The sequence below is a fragment of the Hylobates moloch genome, unplaced genomic scaffold (genome assembly GCF_009828535.3).
Source record: "Hylobates moloch isolate HMO894 unplaced genomic scaffold, HMol_V3 SCAFFOLD_1, whole genome shotgun sequence".
Taxonomy (NCBI): Eukaryota; Metazoa; Chordata; class Mammalia; order Primates; family Hylobatidae; genus Hylobates; species Hylobates moloch.
The window spans coordinates 105,555,993-105,574,319 of record NW_026652276.1 but is presented as its reverse complement, the minus strand read 5'-3'; the positions used below and the strand labels follow the sequence as shown (position 1 = coordinate 105,574,319).

At 45.2% G+C, this 18,327-nt stretch overlaps 1 protein-coding gene across 2 annotated transcripts in view; it reads right to left on the bottom strand.

Moving 5' to 3' along the window:
- The window catches only part of LOC116811966 (S-adenosyl-L-methionine-dependent tRNA 4-demethylwyosine synthase TYW1), a 269,724-nt gene that overhangs the window by 231,871 nt on the left and 19,526 nt on the right, over window positions 1-18,327 (bottom strand). For both annotated transcript variants that reach the window (XM_032757493.2, XM_032757500.2), the window contains exons 5-7: window positions 16,882-17,076; window positions 13,330-13,620; window positions 3,280-3,402 (exon numbers count right to left, since the gene is read on the bottom strand). In XM_032757493.2, coding sequence (XP_032613384.1) covers window positions 3,280-3,402; window positions 13,330-13,620; window positions 16,882-17,076 — 609 coding nt within the window. The remainder of the gene's footprint in view (window positions 1-3,279; window positions 3,403-13,329; window positions 13,621-16,881; window positions 17,077-18,327) is intronic.

Below are 18,327 nucleotides of genomic sequence, written 5' to 3'. Positions count from 1 at the left end.
AGAAATTCTTATTCGTGTTTTGCCAACTTTTTCTACTAGGTTTTTGGTCAGCTGGAATTACAGGCATGCACCACAACACCCAGCTAATTTTGTATTTTCAGAAGAGACGGGGTTTCACCATGTTGGTCAGGCTGGTCTCAAACTCCTGACCTCAAGTGACCCACCTGCCTCGGCCTCTCAAAGTGTTGGGATTACAGGCATGAGCCACGGCACCTGGCCAGGTCTGCCTTTGTTTTTTTTTTTTTTTTTTTGAGACGGAGTCTCACTCTGTTGCCCAGGCTTGAGTGCAGTGGCATGATCTCGGCTCGCTGCAACCTCTGCCGCCAGGGTTCAAGAGATTCTCGTGCCTCAGCCTCCCAAGTAGCTGGGACTACAGGCGTGCGCCACTAGGCCCGGCTAATTTTTTTGTACTTTTTAGTAGAGATGGGGTTTCACCATGTTGGCCAGGCTGGTCTGGAGCTCCTGACCTCAAGCGATCCACCCGCCTCGGCCTCTCAAAGTGCTGGGATTACAAGCATGAGCCACCACACCCAGCCAGGTCTGCTTTTTTTTTTTCTTTTTTTTGAGACAGAGTCTCACTCTGTCACCCAGGCTGGAGTGCAGTGGCACGATCTCGGCTCACTACAAGCTCTGCCTCTGGGGTTCACGCCATTCTCTTGCCTCAGCCTCCCGAGTAGCTGGGACTACAGGCGCCCACCACCACGCCTGGCTAATTTTTTGTATTTTTAGTAGAGACGGGGTTTCACCATGTTAGCCAGGATGGTCTCGATTGCCTGACCTCGTGATCTGCCTGCCTCGGCCTCCCAAAGTGCTGGGATTACAGGAGTAAGTCACCACGCCTGCAGGTCTGCCTTTTTTTAAGAGTTCATTGTATAGTAAAAAGATTAACACCTTGTCTGAGATGTAAGGGGCAAATATCTCCTGTTTTGCCTTTTGATTTTCCTTATGGCCATGTAAAACACTTTAAAGTCATTCATAAATTTAATTTTTTTATTGCTTCTAGATTTTGAATCATATAGAAAAGTTTTCTCCAGCTTATACAATAATCCATCTGATTCTACTATCTATATAATTTTTTCAACATTTAACTCGCTCATCCATTTGGAAATTATTCTGATACATATACAAGCTAACAGATGTTTCACATCTTTTTTTTTTTTTTGAAACAAGGTGTCGCAATGTCATGCAGGCCGGGGTGCAGTGACACGATCACAGCTCACTGCAGCCTCGAACTCCCAGGTCCAAGCAATCCTCCCACCTCAGCCTCCCAAGTAGCTGGGACTACAAGCACATGACACTACATCTAGCTAATTTTTTTATTTCCTGTAGAGATGGGGTTTCACTATGTTGCTGAGCCTGGTCCCAAACTCCTGGCCTCGAGAAATCCTCCCATCACCTCAGCCTCCCAAAGTGCTGGGATTACAGGGTGAGCCACTGTACTCAGCCAACATAATTTATTTTTAGAGTCCCTTTTAAACTCCAGGTCTTCAGAGTCCACCTTTAACATATATGAAATTCCTACATATTCTTAGAATTTTATTCTGTTGCAAGGGTCTTTGTCTCATCATGAGCCAGTACTACAGTTTTAATTAGAGATACCTTGTGGTACGTTTCAATATGTGGGTTAGTCCTTCTCATCACTACTTTCACCAGGGTTTTCATAACTATTATTCCATGTTTATTTTTTCCACATGAATAGATCAATCTAGATCTAGGATGCTAGAGGACTTACTGGAATTTTTACTGGGATTCCATCAAACATATATTAAGAGAACTGATATCTTTACCATTCTGAGTCACTCTACCTAAAACAAGGAATGTCTTTCCATTTGTTCGAGTCCACTTTGTTATCATTCAGGAATGTTTTAAAGTTTTCCAACGTAGGTTTCAGACATTTCTTTTTAAATTAATCTGTAGGTAGGCCAGGTGTGGTAGGTCACGCGTGTAATCCCAGCACTATAGGAAGCCAAGGCAGGCAGATCACCTGAGGTCAGGAGTTCAAGATCAGCCTGGCCAACATGGCAAAATCCCATCTCTACTAAAAACACAAAAATTAGCTCAGCGTGGTGGTGTGCACCTGTAGTCCCAGCTACTCGGGAGGCTGAGGCAGAAGAATCACTTGAACCCAGGACGCAGAGGTTGCAGTGAGCTGAGATCGCACCACTGCACTCCAGCCTGGGTGACAGAATGAGATTCCATCTCAAAAAAATAAAAAATAAATTAATCGGTAGGTAATTATCTTTTATGTAGCTAGTCTAAATGAGGTGTTCTCTTTTACTATAGCTTCTAACTGGTTATTGTTTGGAAATATAACGTCTATTGACTTTCTACATTATGATATCCTGCTAACCTTACTGAGTTCATTTGAATTTGTATAGGTTTTAGCATTGATTTTCTTGGATTTTCCAGTAGCTTTTTTTTTAAGGCTTCTGGACTACATATAATTTTAATTTAGGGTATTCTCATTTTCCAAAACTCACAGTTAAACTGAGGCAGTTATTTTTATAGTATAGTATATACAATATTATTTCAATTTTAGATCACTGGACTCTGCATGAAATCCTACTGCATCGTACATTCTCACATTCTTCTAGTCACTGAAACAGTCACATCCCAGATTGGTATTTCCTGGGTTCCTAGGGGCCCCACTCATGCTGATCTCCACACCCACAGACCAGGCTGCCATCCTTAAGCCCCAACACCACTTAGTCTATACAGCAGAGAAGCAAATTTACACTGGAGTTTCACTTGGAATCTCAACCATAATAAATCCTATCATGCTGTTCATCTTCAAATAGCCCTGAATACAATCTCTCTAACCATCTACACCAAGCTTATCCATCCACAGCCCACTGGCCCAACACAAATTTGTAAGCTTTCTTAAAACAGTATGAGATATTTTTTGTGATTTTTTTTTTTTTTTTTTTTTTTTTTAGCTCATCAGCTATCATTACTGTACTTCATGTGTGGCCCAAGACAATTTTTCTACCAATGTGGCCCAGGAAAACCAAAAGATTGGACGCCCCCGATCTACACTGTCCTCAGTCCTTGTTCTCAGATCTCCTGCTTATCCTCTGATGAGATGACTTTCACAGGGCTGAGAGGGGAGATGTTCACCACGCTCATGAAAAATGGCAAAAAAATTATAAAACTCTCAAGACAGAAGCTAGAGAAATGAAACTACTCTTGTGAGCTCAGAGGGACTACACAGCAATAAAGAAATACTAAATGTTAACCAACTGCGGGAGCCAAGTGCAACATTTCCCAAAGTAATGGTACCTTTTCTTTCTTCACATGATCCATAATTTTGCCCAAATCTTCAACATCAACAATGGAATTTAGGCTCTGATGGTCCTCATCACCAAACTCTTCTCCACTGGAGCTCTCAAAGAGTTCTTCCTCCTGGAAGAGAAATGCTTCAAAAACACATTGTTCAAAGGGGCAAAGGCAAAGTTCTTTTACCCTCCCTCCCACACTGAGAATTCACTATGTCTCTAAATTCTTTTTTTGAGACAGGGTCTCGCTCTGTTGCCCAGGCTGGAGTGCAGTGGCATGATCTCGGCTCACTGCAACCTCCACCTCTCAGGTTCAAGCGATTCTCCTGCCTCAGCCTCCCAAGTAGCTAGGATCACAGGCGCCTACCACCACGCCCGGCTAATTTTTGTATTTTTAGTAGAGACAGGGTTTCACCGTGTTGGCCAGGCTGGTCTCGAACCCCTGGCCTCAGGTAATCCACCCACCTCAGCCTCCTAAAGTGCTGAGATTACAGGCGTGAGCCACAGCACCCGGCTGTCTATAAATTCTTAATTTAAAAATAAAATCTAGGCCGGACATGGTGGCTCTCACCCATAATCCCAGCACTTTGTGAGACCAAGATGGGAGGACTTTGAAACCTCAGGAGTTTGGAACCAGCCTGGGGAACATAGCAAGACCACACTGCTACAAAAAATGTATACAATTAGCCAGATGTGGTAGCACATGCCTATAGTCCCAACTACTTAGGAGGCTGACGCAGGAGCGTCGCTTGAAGCCAGGAGTTCAAGACCAGCCTGGGCAACATAGCGAAACCCTCATCTCTACAAAAAACAACAACAACAACAATGAAGAAATAAATCTTCAGTCTTTAGCATCAGACTAACAACTGTGAAAGGGCATGATGGAGTGGCAACAACTAACACTTCACCTGCCCTCCCACGTCACAATGACATGAGCTGGGCTCAGGGGAATGAGACACATGCCAAGCAGAAGTAGAGGGAATGTGACATCACTGGGAAGACACATTTGCTGAGTATCTACTACGTCCCGAACACAATGTTCATATACCCATTCATTTCATCCTTAACTACTTATGACGTAGACAGGTTCAACCTCATCTCATAGATGAGGAAATTACAGGTAGTGAAGTTAAGAAATCATGGCTAATACGTGGCAGCCTTCATCCCTTTCTCTAATGGAGGATAAGGCAGAATCAAATGTTGGAGAGATTTTTTTGCTTTTTTGTTGTTGTTGTTGTTGTTGTTGTTGAGTCTCGCTCTGTCACCCAGGCTGGAGTGCAGTGGCGTGATCTTAGCTCACTGCAACCTCTACCTCCTTGGTTCAAGCAATTCAATTAAAAGAAACAAAATGTCAATAACCTTCATATGCTGGCCAATATGCCCCACAGTATAGCAGAGAGATGTCACATAATCGGATGCTGCTGATCAAGTGTTCAATACATAATAAAACAGCCCCTCTTAGACAAGGTCACGCCTGTCCTGCGCCAGATGATAGGATTATCATGGACGATCTTACCCTCTCCTATTTGAAACCAAGCCTGAGACTACAGAAGCGGCACTGTGGCTGGCTCCCTGGTTCTCTTTTGCTTTGTCAGTAAATGAGTAGAGTCTTCTCTGCCTTGCTTCCAGATGACAAAATAAATTGTTCCCAGAAATGTGTATGAATGTGCTCTTTAATTTAGCCCAGCTTCAACAGAAAATCTCTGCCAGTTAACTCCACCCTGATATCCCAGCCTCATGCCCAAGCTATCAAGAAGAGACAAGTACACCACCTGAAACATACTTTCTAACAATTAGTCCATTTTTAGATCTTCTAGTCCAGTGTCTCCCAACCAGTTTGTCGAGTCCACTTTGATATCATTCAGGAATGTTTTAAAGTTTTCCAACGTAGGTTTCAGACATTTCTTTTTAAATTAATCTGTAGGTAGGCCAGGTGTCTAGCCACCCCGTCTGGGATGTGAGGAGCGCCTCTGCCCGGCTGCCCCGTCTGGGATGTGAGGAGCACCTCTGCCCAGCCGCCCATCGTCTGGGAAGTGAGGAGCACCTCTGCCCGGTCGCCCCGTCTGGGAAGTGAGGAGCACCTCTGCCCGGTCGCCTTGTCTGGGAAGGGAGGAGCGCCTCTGCCCAGCCGCCACCCCGTCTAGGAAGTGAGGAGCGCCTCTGCCCGGCTGCCCCGTCTGGGATGTGGGGAGCGCCTCTGCCCGGCCACCCCGTCTGGGAGGTCTACCACGGAGGCCAGACGCAATGTGGGGGCTGGACGTGGTGGCTCACACCTGTAGTCCCAGCACTCTGGGGTGCCGAGGCGGGTTGATCACTTGAGGCTAGGAGTTCGAGACCAGCCTGGCCAACATGGCGAAACATATGAAAAATACAACAGACAAACCAACCAACCAACCAACCCAGCGACAACAAAACAGGTCTACCCTGGAGTCATACTCTAATTTTTTCTATTTTCCTCCCTTTCTGATCCTTTATCCCACTTGCTTTTTCTTCCTCTTCCTTCTCCTTCGTCAAATAGAGGATTGAGTTATTATCATTGATCCATACAAAGTCCCTCTCTCATTTATTTTCTTTAATTCCCATCCCCCATTTCTATTCCCCGTCTTCCCATGTGCAACCTTCCTAATATGTTTGATATGCATCTTTTTCTTTGTATGTATTTTTAGAAAATGTTTATTGTTTTATGTGCAAAAAAAATTAATAAAAAAAGAAAAAAAAAGAATATCTTGAGTATTAGGATCTCCTGATGTACTCATTTTCCTAGAATTGCAATAAGTTCTGTATTGCCCATGTGTCCTGTGCTCCTACCTCATCATTTCCAATAAATTTCAGAATCTTAGACACAGAAGAGACACCATGGATCATCTAGTCCAATCTCCCCATGTTATCCTGGACAAGAAGTCTGTAAACTTTTGCTGTAAAACACCGAATTGTAAGTATTTCTGACCTTGTGGGACATACAATCCTGTCTTAACTATGCAAATCTGCCCCTCTAACACCAAAGCAGCTATGACAATACATAAATGAATGAGCATGGCTATGCTCCCAAAACCCTTATTTTAAAAAATTAAAAAACAAGCTGGATGCAGTGGCTCACACTTATAATCCCAATACTTTGGGAGGCCAAGGCAGGAGGATCGCTTGAGCTCAGGAGTTTGAGACTAGCCTGGGCAACATAGTGGGACCTCATCTCTACAAAAAATAAAAAAGCTTAGCTGGGCATGATGGTGCACGCCTGTAGGCCCAGCTACTCAGGAGGCTGAGATAGGAGGATCACTTGAGCCCAGGAGTTAGAGGCTGCAGTGAGCTATTCACTACTGCACTCCAGCCTGGGGGACAGCCCAGCCCCTGTCTCAAAAAAAAAAGCAGGCAATAGGCTGGATCTAGCCAGTAAGCCTGTTTGCTGATTCCTGTCCTAGACTCTCCTTGATAACTCCTCCTTCGACTCAAGTTTCTAATGGAAAGACTCATGTCGAGAATTTACTTTTTCCAAAAGGAACCTATTTCATCTTCACATCTAATCAAATCAAAACTGCTAACTTGGTTCTGTGACCTTGGGAAACTTCAAAAGTTATCTTGAACACTGAATATACTCATGGTAGCCAGTAGTGCTAGAAAATTAATGCGACACATTCCCTGTGGTCCTCACAAAGATGCCAATCCAGTAAGAGACACACAGATACTACATTGAAAGGGGCAATGCTTTAATGAAAGGGTTTAGGAATACGAAAAGGAGCCATGCAGTGGGCTCCAAATCCATGGGTGGCTGCCTGAATGAGACGATACCTGAGTCAAATGTGAAGGGTAAGTAAACAGGCCTGGCCAGGGAAAGACATGTGGGAACGCTGTTGGAAGAGGATGGGCAAAGTCACTTAGGCAAGCACCAGGAGGCATGCAGCTACTATCAGCCACTCAGAAAGTACCAGCAGATGGAGAATAAAGCACATGACATGGGGAGAAAATGTAGCAGAGAAAGATGTGGGCTGGCCTGCAAAGGATCTTGCCTGTCCTGGAAAGAGAGAATGAGAAGCGTCTAACATGGTCTGAACAGAGAAATAACACAGACCTGCATTTCAATAGCTCACTCAACTGGGAAGACAGAAGTAATTTAAGGGAAACAAGACTATAGCAAGGATAAATCTGAACAACATATGATAATCCCCTAGGGAAGAAAAGATGTTGGCCTGAACTAAAGAGTAACAGGTGAGCAGAAGGTCGGATATTCAAACTCATTTGACAAATTAGTTTTTAATTTTTTTTGGAGACGGAGTCTCACTCTCGCCCAGGCTGGAGTGCAGTGGCGCAATCTCGGCTCACTGCAACCTCCACCTCCCAGGTTCAAGCGATTCTCCTGCTTCAGCCTCTTGAGTAGCTGGGATTACAGGTGCCCGCCACCATGCCCAGCTAATTTTTGTATTTTTAATAGAGACAGGGTTTCACCATGTTGGTCAGGCTGGTCTCGAACTCCCAACCTTGTGATCCGCCCGCCTTGGACTCCCAAAGTGCTGGGATTACAGGTATGAGCCACCGCGCCCGGCCTTGACAAATATTTTTAGCACCAAGGAGACCACGTGGCTAGAGGCTGGAGAGGAAGAGAGAGAATAATAGGATGAAGATGGTGAAATTCAAGAGTCAGATAGGTGCTAAGGTCACACTAAGGAATGAAGTTTTTATGAAAGCAGCAACGAAAAATCACTTTTAAGCAGGAGGGTAACATGGTCTGATTTGTACTTTTAAGATTACTTGGCCAGACGCAATGGCTCACGTCTGTAATCGCAGCATTTTGGGAGGCCAAGGCGGGTGGATCACGAGGTCAGGAGATAGAGACCATCCTGGCTAATGTGGTGAAAGCCGGTATCTACTAAAAATACAAAAAATTAGCTGGGCATGGTGGCGGATGTCTGTAGTCTCAGCTACTCAGAGGCTGAGGCAGGAGAATGGTGTGAACCTGGAAGGCGGAGCTTGCAGTGAGCCGAGATCGCGCAACTGCACTCCAGCCTGGGAGACACAGCGAGACTCTGTCTCAAAAAAAGAAAAAAAAAGACTGCTCTGAGGCCGGGTGTGGCGGGTCACCACTGTAATCCCAGCACTTTGAAAAGCCAAGGCAGGTAGATTGCTTAAGCCCAGTTTGAGATCAGCCTAGGCAACATAGTGAAACGCTGTCTCTACAAAATATACAAAAATTAGCCGGGCACAGTGGTGCGCACCTGTAGTCCCAGCTACTCAGGAGGCTGATGTGGGAGGATCGCTTGAGCCCAGGAGGCTGCTGCGGGAGGATCGCTTGAGCCCAGGAGGCTGCTGCAGTGAGCCAAGAGTGTGCCACTATACTCCAGCCTGGGAAAGACCCTGTTCCTCACCCCTCGCCCCCCAAAAAGACTACTCTGAATGACAGATGGAGAAGAGATAGGAGAAGGACAAGATAGGTGGCTGCTACAGTAGTCTGGTCAAGCAATATGGCTTGAACTTGCAGGTTAGCAGTAGAGATGGAGGGAATTGGATGGATGTGAAATATTTTTAGCCAGAGGTCTGCAAACTATGGCCAAATCCAAGCAGCCTCAGGCCAGATCTCAACATGACAATTCATTTACATGTCGCCTATGGCTGTTGTCTTGACACAATGGCAGACTTGACAGTTTCAACAAAAACCATGTGGCCTACAATGCTGAAAATATTGACTAACTGGCCCTTAATAGAAAGTTTGCTGACCTCTGTTTTAGACAAAGAAGGAATCAGACTTACTTAGGAATTCAATGCAGGAATGAGGAAAAGGAAAGAATCAAGCAAAGGTCTCAGGCTTCTTTTTAAGCCACTGAGATGGTGGGAGTGTTTCTTGAGATGGGAAACGGGACAGCGGAACAGAACAGAATGGTGGAGATCACAAGCTCCATTTTGGATTTGTGAAGCATCAGATATACAAGAATAAATTATAAAAAGGCAGCTGCATATATGAGAAGAGAATTCAGGGTTGACCCTGGATCTGGAAATACAAATGTGGGAATAACTGGCACATGGACAATGTTTAAAGTCGTGAAACTGGATGAGATCACCCAGGAAGAAAGTGTCAGTGCTTAATCCAGCACCGAACCTGAATCACTCCAACATGCAGAGGCTGAACAAAGAAAAGGAAAAGACTCCAAGTAAAAAAGTAGAAACTCCATGACAATAACGTCATGAAAGTCAGGAGGATAGATTCAAAGGAGGAATCAGCTATGACAAATGCTGTTGAGAAGTCAAGTAAAATAAAAACAGAAATATCCATGAGACTTGTAGATCTAAAAGAAAGAAGGTGAGACACAAAACATTATTTTCTTTTTAATTTTTTTTTTTTTCGAGATGCGGTTTTTGTTCTTATTACCCAGGCTATAGTGCAGTGCCACAATCTCGGCTCACTGCAACCTCCACCTTCCAGGTTCAAGCAATTCTCCTGCCTCAGCCTCCCGAGTAGCTGGGATTACAGGCACCCACCACCGCACCCAGCTAATTTTTTTTATATTTTCAGTAGAGACAGGGTTTCACCATGTTGGCCAGGCTGTCTTGAACTCCTGACCTCAGGTGATCTGCCCGCCTCGGCCTCCCAAAGTGCTGGGATTACAGGCATGAGCCACCATGCCCAGCCCCTTTTTTAAATTAGAGAAAGCGTCTCACTATGTTGCCCAGGCTAGTCTCTAACTCCTGGCCTCGAGCAATCCTCCCATCTTGGCCTCGGACAGCACTGGGATTGGGATTACAGGGGTGAGCCACTGCACCTAGCCAAAATATAATTTAAAGGGTTTATTTGAGCCAAAATGAGGGCAGCTGCCTGAGACATAATTTGCAGTTGAAGGGACTGCTCCATTAGCTTTTATTACTAGCAGGTTTTTAAAAGCAAAGGGAACAAGGAGTGGTCGATACCAAGTTGTTGCACAGAAATTCTCATTGCTTTACAGTGATAATATTGATTAGTGATTAGCTATGCACTGTTGAATGACAGGATATGAGGTATGGTGTGCAATGCAAATAGCATTTTATGGCTACCTGGAGTCAGTCAGTCTGAGTCAAGCCCACAGAGCAGATGGCTTCAAGAGATAATTATTTAGCTCAACAGGAAGTGATATGACAGATGTTTCATTTCAATTTCATTTCAGTCCAAGCTATGACTGCAATGAAATTGGAATGAAACATCAATTTCAATTCAGGTTATGGGTCCCATAACTTAAAGAGCTTGCAGCCAGTGTGGAGGCTCATGCCTGTAATCCCAACACTTTGGGAGGCCAAGGTGGGTGGGAGGATCGCTGGAGGCTAGGAGTTCAAGATCAGCCTGGGCAAAATAGTGAGACCTTGTCTCTACAAAATCAAAAATTAAAAGTAGACAGGATGGTGGCTCAGGCCTGTAAATCCCTGCTACCCAGGAGGCCGAGGCAGGAGGATCACCTGAGCTTAGGAGTTCAAAGCTGCAGTGAGCTATGATCACTCCACGACACTCTGGCCTGGGCAACAAAACAAGACCCTGTATAAAATAACGTAATAAAATAAAAATAAAAAGCTTTCATCTCTTAAATAAAATCTATTTTCCTTTGTAAATCCCGCTCAGGCTTGATGATATGAAGTCCCCTGGGTGTAGAAAAGAGCAGTTCAGGGGGAGAGAAAGCCAAACTGGAGTAGCTCAGAGTTGACAGAGACTTCTGTTCCCAGCCATACGACAGACTGCACACTTTCAACAACTCTCCTGCAGAAAACAACACAAACTACATAAGGGTTTTTTTTTTGTTGTTGTTGTTTTTTTTGAGACAGAGTCTTGCTCTGTTGCCCAGATTGGAGTGCAGTGGCGCAATCTCGGCTCACTGCAACCTCCGCCTCCCCGGTTCCAGCATTCTCCTGTCTCAGCCTCTGGAGTAGCTGGGACTACAGGCACGTGCCACCACACCTGGGTAATTTTTGTACTTTTAGTGGAGACGGGGTTCACCATATTGGCCAGGTTAGTGTTGAACTCCTGACCTCAAGTGATCCGCCCACCTTGGCCTCCCAAAGTGAAGGCCTTGGGTTCAAGTGATTCTCCTGCCTCAGCCTCCCAAGTAGCTAGGATTACAGGCGCCCACCACCACGCCCAGCTAATTTTTGTATTTTTAGTAGAGACGGGGTTTACCATTGTTGGCCAGGCTGGTCTCGAATTCCTGACCTCGTGATCTACCCGCCTCAGCCTCCCAAAGTGCTGGGATTACAGGCGTGAGCCACCACACCTGGCCGGATCAAAAGAATTTTAAAGGCCAGGCACAGTTGCTCATGCCTATGATCCCAGCATTTTGGGAGGCCGGGCCAAGTGGATCGCTTGAGCCCAGGTGTTCAAAACCAGCCTGGGCAACATGGTGAAACTCCATCTCTGCAAAAAATTGACAAATTAGCTAGGTGTGGTGGTGTTCAAAACCAGCCTGGGCAACATGGTAAAACTCCATCTCTGCAAAAAATTGACAAATTAGCTAGGTGTGGTGGCACATGCCTATAATCCCAGCTACTTGGGAGGCTGAAGTGGGAGGATCACCACTCCCCGGGGAGGTCGAGGCCGTAGTGAGCCATGATCATACCGTTGTACTCCAGACTGTGGGTGACAGAATGAGACCCTGTCTCAAAAAAAAAAAAAGGAACGTTGTTAAAGTAGAGGCCACAGAATGAGGTCATAGTAAGCATGAGAGGAACTTGAATTTCAGATGTGCCCATGTAAGGGAGAGACCAAGGTCAGTGGAGAAATGGTTGCTGGAGGTGTGAAGGCCAGGAAACTGCAGGCCAGGGTGTTAGACAGATCATCCACAAGGATGCCACAGCCTCAAAGAATAATGATAGGAACAGGGGTGGAGAGAGAGACAATGAGTCAGAATGTAAAGTTGCTGCTGAATTACGCAACTGACCAGGTGGCCAAAAGATAACAGCTGTGAAGATGACAGGAGTGTTACAGCCTGAAGACAGGAGCTTCAAAGGAATTGGGGTATTTAAAGAAGGAAGCAAGAGAAATGCTCAGAATGTGAGGGAAAAAGAGCGGAATCTAGGATGACTTGCAGCCTTCAGTTTGAGTAACTAATGGAGTCATTGAAGTCAAGAGGTATGTGTGATCTCAGGGTAATGAGATGTGAGCTCAGGCTGGGACAAATTTAACTTCTCTGTGGCTCCGTTTCGCAACTTGCAAAATGTGGTAAAAATCTACTTGACTCTAACAATGCAAGGATTAAAGAAGAGATTTTGGTTGTGTGTGTGTGGTTTTTTTTTTTCTTTTTTTGAGACTGAGTCTCACTCTGTCGCCCGGGCTGGAGTGCAGTCGTGTGATCTCAGATCACTGCAACCTCCACCTCCCAGGTTCAAGCGATTCTTGTGCCTCAGCCTCCCGAGTAGCTGGGATTACAGGTGCCCACCACCACACCCGGCTAATTTTTGTATTTTTAGTAGAGATGGGGTTTTGCCATGTTGGCCAGAATGGTCTTGAACTCCCGACTTCAAGTGATCCACCCACCTTGGCCTCCCAAAAGTGCTGGGATTACAAGCATGAGCCACTGTGCCCAGCCTAAAGAAGAGATTCTGGAAAGCATCTAGCACGATATGGCTTAATTCCTAAGGCCTCTCTCTCTCTCTCTGAAACACCACCACATGAGTTTCACATCTTCCTTTTTTGTTATTGTTTCTGTCTTTGTTTTGGGGGCAGGGTCTCACTCTGTTGCCCAGGCTGGAGGGCAGTGGCATGATCACAGCTCACTGCAGTCTCAAATTCCTGGGCTCAAGCAATCCTCCCAACTCCACCTCCTACGTAGCTGAGACAACAGGCATGCACCACTATGCCTTGCTAAATTTAAAATTATTGTGGTAAAGATAGGGTCTTGCTATGTTGCCCAGGCTGGTCTCGAACTCCTGGACTCAAGCAATACCCCCACCTTGGCCTCCCAAAGTGTGGGGATTACAAGTGCGAGCCACTGCACTTGGCCAGATCTTCCTTCTAACCAGAAGCCAACGAGATGGTTTATTGAGGAAGAGGTCAAGCTCGAGATCTCCAAGCAGAGGGGGAAAGCCTCGAGAGATGAACACACAGGCGGTATACCTCAGTGTCTCTGTCATACAATTCATCCTGCTCGTGAGATCCTTCCTCCCTCTCCTCTGAGCCATGTTGGTGAGAATCACATTTGCCTTTCTTGCAGTGGCCGCCACAGGACTTCTTTCTCTCCCCTTTCTGAAGTGCCTGCAGCTGGGAGATGAACTTGGTCTTCCATGCTCTGAAGTCGGCCTCAATGCTGCCGTGCTTGCTTTTAACCACGTCGCAGTCGCCCTCCCCTCGACTCATCACACGATGCGCGCCAAGCATCCAGAGCCACTTGTCAACATTTTTGCCAACCTGTGAGGAAAAGACAGATAGGCTAAAAGCACAGTTCTCTAAATCAGGGTTTTCCAGACTGCTCTGCAAAAGCCCGAAGTCCTTCTGGGGCCCCTGGTCATGGGCTGCCACTAAGGAAGAGGAAATGGCTTGGCAAAATGACCTTCAAGCCTTCAAGCTCCAGCCTTGACCCAGAAGAGCCGCATTTTATGTATTCTACTTTTCTGCATAGATTTTCTTTTTTAAACAAAAGAAAAAACAAACCCCCTTTATCAAATGAAGGGTTAATGACTAAAAAAAATTTTAAACCTACCATTCTATATCATGATAAGAACAAAACAGGAGTTAACAAAATAAATGAGTTCCAAAAATGTAACAAAGCCTATGGGGCCTAAGCCTATTCAGTTATAAAATAAAGTGTAATCAATTTGGCAAGATTCGTAATTTCCTAAACTCAGTAATTTATTTCACTGTGATATGAAGCAATCAAGCTGAGGAACAGGGGTTATCAGAGGCATAGTTAAGAGTTCAAAAACTTAATAAGCTTCCTGAGTGGCAAGGCATTAAACAAAATATTTACATATCTAGGCCAGGCGAAGTGTCTCACGTCTGTAATCCCAGCACTTTGGGAGGCTGAGGCAGGCAGATTGTTTGAGGCCAGGAGTTCAAGACCAGCCTGGTCAACATGGTGAGACCCCATCTCTACTAAAAATACAATAACTAGTGGGGCGTGGTGGCACATGCCTATAATTCAGGCTACTTGGAAGGCCAAGGCATGAGAATTCCTTGAACCCAGGAGGCAGAAGTTGCAATGAGCCAAAATTGTGCCATTGCACTCCAGCCTGGGCAAGAAAGTGACTCTGTCTCAAAAAAAAAAAAAAAAAAAAATTTTACATATCTGAATTTTCCCATTCATAGTGTAATTTATTTGACAATATGGGGAGAGGCCAGATGCAGTGGCTCATGCCTATAATTCCAGCACCTTGGGAGACCGGGGTGAGAAGAATGCTCAAGCCCGAGTTCAACACCAACCTGGGCACCAAAGTAAAACCCCATCTCTACAAAAAATACAAAAACCAGCTGGATGTGTGGTGGGCCCCTGTGGTCCCAGCTACTCAGCAGGCTAAGCTGGGAGGATCACCTGAGCCCAGGGAGGTCGAGGCTGCAGCAAGCTATGATCATGCCACTGAACTCCAACCTAGGCAACATGGTGAGACCCTGTCTCAAAAAACACATAATCAATGTTTTTAATGAAAATATGGAGCAAAATCTACATTGTGACACAACAATAGAATGAAAACAGCTTTTATTTTATTTTTTTTTTTTTGAGACGGAGTTTCACTCTTGTTACCCAGGCTGGAGTGCAATGGCACGACCTCGGCTCACTGCAACCTCCACCTCCCAGGTTCAAGTGATTCTCCTGCCTCAGCCTCCCAAGTAGTTGGGACTACAGGCATGCGCCACCATGCCTGGCTAATTTTATATTTTTAGTAGAGATGGGGTTTCTCCATGTTGGTCAGGCTGGGGTTGAACTCCCGACCTCAGGTGATCCGCCCGCCTCTGCCTCCCAAAGTGCTGGGATTACAGGTGTGTGCCACTGCGCCCGGCCGTAAACAGCTTTTAAAGAAAACTCTCCACCTCTACCGTCACTCACACTCCACCAGAGACAGACAGCTAGGCAGGGCCCATCCCTAGGAAGAGGTACACAATGCAAATGACCAAGAAACTGAGAGGTCCATCGTTTCATTTTTTCAAATGTAGAGAACAGGATGCAAAAGGATCCAAGTTAATTTCATTTAGAAAAACAGCCCAGGAAAACTAACCAAAAAATTTAATGTTTTATTACATAAAGTGCAATGAATGTTTTTTCCTCCATTTCCCTTGAAAAATTCATGATTTTTTTTTTTTTCTGAGATGGAGTCCCCCTCTGTCACCCAGGCTGGAGTGCAGTGGTGAGATCTCGGCTCACTGCAAGCTCCGCCTCCCGAGTTCACGCCATTCTCCTGCCTCAGCCTCCCGAGTAGCTGGGACTACAGGCGCCTGCCACCACACCCGGCTAATTTTTTTGTATTTTTAGTAGAGACGGGGTTTCACCATGTTATCCAGGATGGTCTCAATCTCCTGACCTTGTGATCCGCCCGCGTCAGCCTCCCAAAGTGCTGGGATTACAGGCATGAGCCACCACGCCCAGCCAAAAAATTCATGATTTTTTAAAACTGAGTTCAGGCTGGACACGTTCATGTCTGTAATCCCAGAAATTTGGGAGGCTGAGGTGGGTAAGACTGCTTGAGGCCAGGAGTTTGAACCAAGCCTGGGCAACACAGTGAGACCCTCATCTCTACAAAAAATTGAAAGATTAGTCAGGGACAGTGGTGCACGCCTATAGTTCCAGCTGATAGGGAGGCTGACTTGGGAGGATCCCTTGAGCCTAGGACTTCAAGGTTCAGAGAGTTCTGATCAGGTCACTGCATTCCAGCCTGGATGACAAAGCAAGACCCTGCCTTGAAAAAAATAAACATAATTTTTAAAAAATTCTTTTTAAGAGTTCACCTGCATAAAGAGCTTGGGCAGGCTGGGCATAGTGGCTCACATCTGTAATCCCAGCACTCTGGGAGGCCGAGGTGGGTGGATCACCTGAGGTCAGGAGTTCGAGAACAGCCTGGCCAACATGGTGAAACCCTGTCTCTACTAAAAATACAAAACAATTAGCCGGGCATGGTGGTGGGTGCCTGTAATCCCAGCTACTCGGGAGGCTAATAAATGAGAATCGCTTGAACCCAGGAGGCAGAGGTTGCAGTCAGCCGAGATCGCGCCACTGCACTCCAGCTAGGGGATAGGGCAAGACTCTGTCTCCAAAAAAAAAACAGAAGAGGTCGGGCGCAGTGGCTCACTTTGGGCGGATCACATGAGGCCAGGAGTTCACAACTAGCCTGGCTGGCATGGTAAAACCCTGTCTCTAGTAAAAATACAAAAATTAGCCAAGCGTGGTGGCACATGCCAGTAATCCCAGCTACTCGGGAGGTTGAGGCAGGAGAATCACTTGAACCCGGGAGGTGGAAGTTGCAGTGAGCTGAGATGGTGCGACTGCACTCCAGCCTGGGCAACAGAGCAAAACTCTGTCTCAATCAACCAATAAAATAATAGAAGAAATGTATTTATTACTAGCTACCAAAGTTTGTGGATTATTTCACATACGTGTGTGTGTGTGTGTGTGTACATGTGTGTGCATGTGTGTGTGTGTTTATAGGGAGAATTTATTCCTATAATTCAATATAGACCTACCTTGTTGAAGTGGCTGGCATAGGCAGAATTTCCCAGGCCAAATACCGCATATCTCATACCCTTCAGGTAAGTTTTGCCAAATCGAAAATCAATGGTTGCTTCCTCTAACCATTTGCAGAACCACTCTGCACTTTCGGTTGGTCGGCCATCAGTATATGTCGCAACCAGGAAGACACAGACATTTTTACTAGTCACCTAACCAAGAAAGTAATTGTTTCAGTAGAATATTCAAGGCATAAATTATCTCAATGAAGAAAATCCTTTGAAAAAATGCATACTCATCTCTAAGAACAAAGGGCACCTTCATAAACATGACTCATTTTCGAAAGGGAAGGGCATAACTAAGAAACACAGCAAGAACAGCTTGCACAGAGGAGAAAACCCAGTCCCTTGCTCCTGCCAATATACCTCCTGGTATATTTCACCATACACGCCATTCTATTATGCAGACTATACATTCTCATCATCACTGCTTTGCCACAGTGGAAACAAAATCCAAATCAATCAAGAAAAAATAACAAAGAGATGGCCAGGCACAGTGGCTACTAATGGAAGAACACATTGGGGGAAAATAAGGCACCTGAGTTTCAAACCTTAAGAGAAAACAACAGCTCATGTTCCTGCTTCCACTGCTCTGTGGTGTCAGAAAGACGAGGAATGTAGTGACCTTGCTTACCCAGTAAGAGCTGTATTTGGTGTTTGAGATTATTTTAAATCTCCAAAATCTCCAAGGAATAGGGGAACCGTGTTCTTGGTCTATTACCATCTCCTCAGGCAAGAAGCTGTGAATATCCATATCAGGGCAGTGGATGTTGGCTGGGGCTGGTGGCTCACACCTGTAATCCCAGGACTTTGGGAGGCTGAGGCGGGTGGATCACTTCAGGTCAGGAGTTCAAGACTAGCCTAAGCAACACAGTGAAATCCCGTCTCTACTAAAAATACAAAAACTAGGCAGGCGTGGTAGTGGGTGCCTGTAGTTCCAGCTACTCGGGAGGCTGAGGCAGGAGAACTGCTTGAGCCCAGGAGGCAGAGGCTGCAGTGGGCCACAATCACACCACTGCACACTGCACAAAAAAAAAAAAAAAAAAACAAAGAAAAGTAAAGAAAAATACAGAGAGCTCTCTAAAAAATTAATAAATTAAAGCAATAAAAATTTTTAAACATAAAGTAATTTAACACTTGGCACCATTATCTAAACAGAACTGTTGCAAATCCCAGGGAAACAAAATACAGGCTAGGTATCCGTTATCCAAAATGTTTAGGATGGGAAGTGTTTTGGATTTTAGAGGTTTTTTTCTGTTTTTTTTTTTTTTAAATCTGCATATACATAATGATGTACCTTGGGGATATATCAAGTCTAAACACAAAATTCCTTTGTTTCATATATACCTTACACATATAGCCTTTAGATAACTTTATACAATATTTTTGACAATTTCAGACATG